The sequence below is a fragment of the Auxenochlorella protothecoides genome, assembly GCF_000733215.1.
Source record: "Auxenochlorella protothecoides strain 0710 unplaced genomic scaffold scaffold53, whole genome shotgun sequence".
Classification (NCBI taxonomy): Eukaryota; Viridiplantae; Chlorophyta; class Trebouxiophyceae; order Chlorellales; family Chlorellaceae; genus Auxenochlorella; species Auxenochlorella protothecoides.
In genome coordinates, this window is record NW_011934321.1 from 271,343 (window position 1) to 278,168 (window position 6,826).

The 6,826-nt window shown below is 63.3% G+C and overlaps 3 protein-coding genes across 3 annotated transcripts in view; 1 reads left to right on the forward strand and 2 right to left on the reverse strand.

Moving 5' to 3' along the window:
- F751_4531 (Translation initiation factor eIF-2B subunit epsilon) overlaps positions 1-2,876 on the reverse strand; it is a gene marked incomplete at both ends in the record, with an annotated part of 5,839 nt that extends 2,963 nt beyond the window's left edge. The window contains 9 exons of the mRNA XM_011401926.1: positions 56-350; positions 620-762; positions 949-1,029; positions 1,227-1,310; positions 1,492-1,701; positions 1,831-1,919; positions 2,119-2,302; positions 2,556-2,663; positions 2,790-2,876. Coding sequence (XP_011400228.1) covers positions 56-350; positions 620-762; positions 949-1,029; positions 1,227-1,310; positions 1,492-1,701; positions 1,831-1,919; positions 2,119-2,302; positions 2,556-2,663; positions 2,790-2,876 — 1,281 coding nt within the window. The remainder of the gene's footprint in view (positions 1-55; positions 351-619; positions 763-948; positions 1,030-1,226; positions 1,311-1,491; positions 1,702-1,830; positions 1,920-2,118; positions 2,303-2,555; positions 2,664-2,789) is intronic.
- Positions 2,877-3,191: 315 nt separating this feature from the next.
- The window catches only part of F751_4532 (SPX domain-containing protein 2), a gene marked incomplete at both ends in the record, with an annotated part of 4,757 nt that continues 1,122 nt past the window's right edge, over positions 3,192-6,826 (forward strand). Inside the window, 5 exons of the mRNA XM_011401927.1 lie at positions 3,192-3,489; positions 3,693-3,758; positions 5,287-5,702; positions 6,033-6,152; positions 6,376-6,465. Of these exons, the coding sequence (XP_011400229.1) occupies positions 3,192-3,489; positions 3,693-3,758; positions 5,287-5,702; positions 6,033-6,152; positions 6,376-6,465 (990 nt within the window). The remainder of the gene's footprint in view (positions 3,490-3,692; positions 3,759-5,286; positions 5,703-6,032; positions 6,153-6,375; positions 6,466-6,826) is intronic.
- On the reverse strand, positions 4,295-4,624 carry F751_4533 (putative small nuclear ribonucleoprotein G; the record flags this gene model as incomplete). The annotated part of the gene is made up of 2 exons (XM_011401928.1): positions 4,295-4,467; positions 4,564-4,624. 2 exons carry the CDS (start codon positions 4,622-4,624, stop codon positions 4,295-4,297), a joined length of 234 nt encoding a protein of 77 aa, XP_011400230.1.

Sequence of the window (6,826 nt, forward strand, 5' to 3'; positions counted from 1 at the left end):
AGTGGCCCGGCGCGCGGAGCTGGCGGTACAGCGAGACGCGCGCGCCCTCGGGCACCTCGTGCCCCGGCCCGACCACGACGTCAAAGGAAAGCACGGCGCCGCGGCGCACCGCCGCGCCCTCGCGCACGACCACCCTGTCGCAGAGCAGGGCGGCCTCCACGCACACGCCCGCTTCCAGCCGCACGTCGTCCAGCAGATAGGCGCCGCGCAGGACGCAGCCGGGGCCCACCACGCAGTTGGCGCCGACCACGCTGGCCTCCACCAGCGCGCCGTCGGAGATGATGCTGCCCGCGCCGATGCAGGAGTCGTGGGAGACGCGCGCCTGCCGCGCCAGCTGCACGTGCGAGTCCCTGCGGGGTGTGGAGGGAGTGAGGGATGAGGGGGGCAGGGGAGGGGGAGGCGGGAGGAGGCCTTCGAGGAAAAGGGGGAAGTGAGAGGGGGGAGGAGGCCTTCAAGGGAAAGGGGGAAGTGAGAGGGGGGAGGGGGGCGACAAGGAAGGGGGAAGTGAGAGGGGCAGGGGTCATGTGTTGACTGGGAGGAGTGCACAGGGCCCTGCAACCATGTCGTCACCCCGGCCTAAGACAACCCTCTTTCGTGAAACTCCCCTCCGTGGACACACATGTAGACGTGGCCCCTCCGGAACTGGTACTCCGTCTCCGAGCTCAAGTTGGTGTCGGGGCAGAAGGGGTAGACCCAGCGCGCCAGCACGTCCCTGGAAACTGCGTCGTAGCTGCGCAGGTTGTGCACGCGCGCGGCATACTCCTGGCGGGGTGAGGGAGGGGAATGGGGTGCTTGGCGGGAAGTTTGGCACGGTGTTGTGAGGGGGAAGAGATCTGGATATCACTGGCTGGCCGGGGCAACCGCTCAAATGCGTGCAATCTCAGAGCGCGGGAGCCGGCATGCCAGGAGGGCAGTCCCGGGGCTCCATCAGCAACAGGCCCAGCGCACGTCGCGGAGCTCGTGGACAAAGAGCTTGTTGCCCAGCTCCTCCTCGGACAGGACCCCGGAGACAAAGTCTTTTCGGACGTTCTGGTGAAGGAGGGGGGATGGGGAGGGGAGGGGTGGCAGGGCACGAAGCCGGAATGCTCCTGCTGGGGTGCCTCCTGTGTGTCTCTATCAGATTTCAGCCTGCACGCACTGCTGGGGTGCAGCACACCCTTGCATGTACTGCATCAAACCCCAGACCCCTGGTAGCACCCCCCACCCCCCTTCACAACCCAGTCCACCTGGTAGTCAAAATTGTCGGAAAAGAGCATGAGCACCTCGGGGGCGCAGATGTAGATGGAGGCCTCCACCATGTCACTCCGCACCTGCGAGGAGCGGGGCCGCCGAGTTCCCTTGGGGGCACACATCCGCAATTCACCGACCCAGCCTTCCTGGAGGTGGCGGGTGGTGCGCATCTTCGAGCCCCCAATGAACCTCGCCCGACAGGCACCTCCCCCCACACACGCGGCCGCCAGTCGCCTGCCGGCACCCCACCCCGGCGCTCACCTGCACAGAGTCCCGCTCCGAGAAGAGGGTGGTGTCCAGCACGAAGCGGCGCCTCCGTCGCCGGCGGGCCACATCCACCTCCGCGCCGCCGCCGCCCTCCTCCCTCTCCTCGAACTTGAAGAGACGGCCGGAGGTGGGGTCCATCACCACCGTCGTCGGCATGTCGCCCAGCCGGCGGATGTGCGCGGGCGACAGCCCGCCCCGCATGACCTGGGATTTGCCGGGGGAGGGTGGGGGGAGGGAATGTGGGGTTGGTCAAGGTACGAGGATGGCAGTGGGAGGACATTGCACTCACAGCAGCGCAGGCAGCCCCGCTCACCGCCCCTCCCCTCACCCCACCATGGTCATGATGGAGGCCTTGTCGGAGCTACGGCGCTCCAGGTGCGCTGCCAGCGCTGGGCGCAGGTTCATGTTGGACACGACGTCGCCTATTTGGGGGGGAAAGTGGGGGGGGGTGATGGGACTTACAGCGTGCAGAGTGGGGCGTGTGGGGGGCAGTGGGGATTGACAGGTCCTGTGGTGTGCCAGTCCCATCCCAGGCGATGCACTTTGGGCCCGGGAAACACGGTGCAGGATGCGCAACTCCCTACCCACCCCTCACCAGGCCCTCCAACCGCCAGAACCCACCTGCGACGAGGATGAAGTCCGACTTGACCACGTCCCGGTTGTCCATGACGCGCAGCGCCTCGCCCACCGACAGGCAGTTGGTGGAGACCACGACGTGCACCCTGAACTTGCGAGAGGCCAGCCAGCCCCGGGCCTTCAGGTGCTCCTGCACAGCATCCGCGTGCGCACAGACAAAGATGTGCACCTGCACGAGCGCGTGTGTAGGTATGTGTCGTGATGAGGGATGGAGGGGAGGGGAAGGGTGGCACCAGCTATTACAGCGAGGAAGGTCTTGGGTTCCATGGGCCGCGGCATGCACTGGGGATTGCCTGGTGATTGGGTGGCAAGAGGTGCCCTGCACATGCCATAACTGTCCTGCTGCATTGTGATCCAGGTAAAGAGGCAGGGGAAAGTGACGCAGAGCCTGCCACACTTTCTGCACAACACCAACCACCTACCTCCTCAACATCGTTGATGGCCAGCCACTCCAGAGTGTAGTCCAGCATGGGGGTGTTCACCAACGGGAGGAGCACCTTGGGGCGCTGCAGGGTGACGGGGCGCAGCTTCTGCGGGCGCAGCGGGGTGGGGTGGCAGAGGAGGTGGGTGCATGTTTGGGGAGTGACCGACCAGCCTGCCAGTCCAGGAGCAGGGTCTCACAGACCATCCCTAGCCCTAGAAGTGAAAGCACTGACCTGTGTGAAGCTGTCAGCCAGAACGATGGCCGACAGGGCCTCCTTGGTCTCCAGCCCAACCCCGCCCTTGCGAGAGGGGGGGGCCATTCTGAGTGCACCGCCTCGCGGAAGTGGGGGCGTCCACCGGGTCAGGGGCGTGGTGCCGGGCCAGCCGGGTTGAAAGATTGATACTTAATATCGAAGGTAGCTGATCATTGGGCATCGGTCTCAAGCACACGAGATGTCATGAGCATTGGTCCGGCGGGAGTGACATGGAGGAGGGCGAGCGCGCGATCGCCCAGCAGTGGGTTTTGAACCTGGGAGTGCCACAAGAGGTGCTGGTACCACTCCAGTCCCCTCTTGCTTCCTGTCTAGCTCACCGCTTCCCAATCATCACGATCGATTAGTCCCGAAGCACTCCCCATGACGACACCGGAGGTGACCGACGCCGAGATCCCTAAGGCGCTACTGAAGCGTCTCATCAAGGCCAAACTTTCCACAGTCGCTGGGGCAGATCCAACCAGGGACTACCAAATTCACAAGGATGCACTGCTGGCCTTTCAAGAAGCAGCCAAGATTTTCATCCACTACCTGACGGCCACAGCCAATGACGTGTGCCGGGATGCACGGCGACAGACGATTAGCGCCGAGGATGTGCTAACTGCCCTCAATGACCTCGACTTTGGGGAGGTCACAGGCGAGCTGACGGAAGCTCTGGAAGGTGAGACATTGCGTTTCCAAGGATTGGGCCCTGGTGGGGTGCACCGCAGCATATCGCATGACATGTGATCCTGCGAATAGCCGCCAGCGACCTGAGGGGCTTGAGGCACCAGTCACAAAGCAAATCTGTGCACTGCAGAGCGAACAGAAGGACCTGAGTGTATTGCAGAAGGCTGTATGACGACCTTCCTGCCTCGCACACAGATTTCCGCACTGAGGCGAGGGAGAAGTCAAAGAAGAAGGCTGAGGGGAAGAAGCGGAAGGCCGAAGGTGAGGAACCGTTCTGTGTTCATCTGGATTTGAGACTCTTTGGGGCCCAGGGGAAGGTTGAAAGGTCCTGCATTGGCAGATCGGCTGTGCTAAGGTAAGGCAGACTCACACCCCTCCTGTTCCTTCCTGCCATCTGCTTCAGAGACGGCCGATGCTGGGGAGGGGGAGCAGGCCGGGGCGAGCATGCCTGCCGGTACTCGAGACACAGATGGGGCTGAGCAGGCAGATACTGTGCACGCCCAGCCACCCAGCCAGAACCCAGAGGGGTTGCAGGTTGCCCAGGCAGGGGTTGCCCAGGCAGGGTTTGGGGAGGCAGGGCCGAACCCTGAAGCCCCAGCACCGCCCGTAACGGCCGGCGATTCCCTCCCGACATCCATTGCCCCTCCTGCTGTTAACCCTTCCGCTTGATAAGGCGTGGGGTCGGTGTGCATTAAGTGGAGTAAGCAGCGGTGTAGGAAGCAAAATAGAGCCAGGGAGCCAGCACAAAGGAGATGGGGTGGGCAGAAACTTCCACAGCAGGGGCAGCGCAGCAGCTCCTACTCGCCAATGGCTTCAAGGGCCTCAATCGTGGCAATGCTGTTTCCCCGGATTACGACCATGCCAATGTCAACCTTCAGCTTCTCGTCCACAGTGTTGTCCAGCACAAGGTTCATGAATTGGTCGAACCCCCGCAGCACTCCCGTCACGTGCCGGTTAGCGTTCAGATGAACTGCGGGATGAGGAGCGGGCGGAAGAAAAGCATGGAGCATTGTCAGGTCAACAGTTGCAGTGAGCTGGCCTACTGAGTGATGGTCTCCCAACTCACTGCTCAGCTTCTTCTCCATGAAGCCCTTTAGCTCCGGGGGTTGAATTTTCACCTGCAGCATTTGGGGGAAATTGTCATGCGATGAGTACCACTGATGTGCGCGCAGGACAGGGCAAAACAGGTGTAGCACTTACCATCTCGCTGTGTCTGTCTTGGGAGGCGCGATGAGGGTTGTGCTGCGCAGCCCAGGTACCACCAATGCTTCTATTCAAAGACACCAGTACAAGCTTCCGGCATTTAGGTGGGCTGTGTGGCCTTCAGATTGAGACTGGCTCAGGCTCAGTGTGTCGAGCCCGGCCTCCCCTTTCTTTTGGGCATTCGGGAGCGGCATGGATCCACGGAATATATGCGACAAAGATGCCGTGCCTGCGAGTACTGCAGTCTGAATGAGGTCCAACTCCGAATTTACGGCCTCGGACTCCGACCCACTGATTCGCAGAGAGGTAATTCCCCGCAAAGAACACAAGCCTTGGAGCATACCGACCCTCCTCTGTCCGTACCCCGAGAGTGGGAGGCACCAGTCACCAGCTGGAGCTGCTGAGCACCCCTGGGACCCCATGTCCCTCGGCACCCTGATTGGCCCGTGCCTGCCTGCCGAGTGACAGCCTCGATACCTGCTTCCACCCAGGTACACCCCCGCACCCAACCTGGTACCGGAAGGGATAACCTGAAGGGACCCTCCTGCCCAGGTCTGACCCACTCCCCCGCCTCCCAAACCTGCAGCTACATTTCTTTCATCCGGGGGTATGAAGTTTGCGGCTGCCTTGCGGAACAGCGCGGAAGAGCTGCCCGATGCCGCGGAGCTTTTCACCCTATATAAGCACCTGAAGAAGTCCCTGAAGCGCATCCCCTGCGGCGATGCCGGCCATGACGACTCCAGCCTGGTGGCGGACCCCGCCTCCGAGTTCGGGGAGGCCGCGAGCGGGGACGAGGATGAGGCAGACACCGCCCTGGAGCTGCCCTCCCTGGACGCCTCCGCAGCCACCCTGGCCGACAGCGCCCAGGATGCGGCCGCTGCTCTGGACGAGGGCGAGCGAGCCTTTGTTGCGGAGCTGACGCGGGACGTGGAGCAGCTGAACGAGCAGTACATGGAGAAGGAGGAGGTGAATGTCATCCGCTTTGGCACGCTGAAGGACCAGGTGGGGCGGCGGGGTCGCGGGGTCAGGAGCGGGGTGAGAACGGGGAGAAGCAGAGGGGGAGAGTGATGCGGGTTGCACCTCTGGATTGAGAGTCGGGATGGTGATGACCGGCAATTGCAGGCCTGGCAGCCAGGCACGCCTTCAGCTCCCAGGCAGCCCCAGGTGTTGGTGCAGCAAGCCCTGCCCGCATTGCATGGTTCCAGGGTACACCCAGGAGGGCTCAGCGGGCGCATTATTTGTGTAATCTCACTTGCAATCGCGTGAGGTTGCATGTCATGTAGAGATGCACTGCCACCCAACCCTGACCATCCCAAACCCAACCAACCTCAGGCTGCGGCGGCCAGGTCTCGCCAGGAGCTGCAGCGAGCCTACCGCGCTGTGGTCGACTTCCACGGCGAGCTCCTCCTGGTCCTGCACTGGAGCATCCTGGCATACACTGGCCTTGTCAAGGTGGGCGGCCATGGCCGGTGCAGGGGCGACACCGTGGGCTATCGCGCCGCTGCGCAAGTCTGGCCGGGCAGGTGGCGGTGTGTGGGTCGGCCACGTGCTTCCTCTCGGGCACCGCCCACTGACGCTCGAGGCCCCACCTTGCCCATCGGGGTCGAGCTTCACATACCCTGTCCGTGACGCCTCCCCCACTTCCCCCCCCCCGCCCCCCCCCCCCCGCCCACAGATTCTGAAGAAGCATCACAAGCGGACGGGCCTCCTGCTGCGGGCGCCCCACCTGACCAACATGCTGGGCCAGCCTTTCTGCTCCGTGGAGGTGGGCAATGCCTACTTCGGATGCCGATGGGGAGGGGGGAAGGTTGGGTGGGGTGCTGGGAGGGTGGCAGGGCCCACTGCAGCCAGCCCTGCCTACTGCTTAACCTGCTGGTCATGGTCCCCCTTGCCGCGCTCCGCCTGTGTCCGACGGTACCACCTGGGACTGTGGCGCCTGGAGCGAATCAAGTGCCGCCCTGCACCTTCAGAGCATGATCACCCCTCCTCCACCCCCCCCCCCCCACACACACACACACACACACTCGATGGTAAGCTCCATGGGCAACTCGGGGGGCACCACCGAGGTCAGGATCATGATGCAGTTCAGGACCAGCTTGAACCGATCCCGGTTGGGGTCCTGTGCC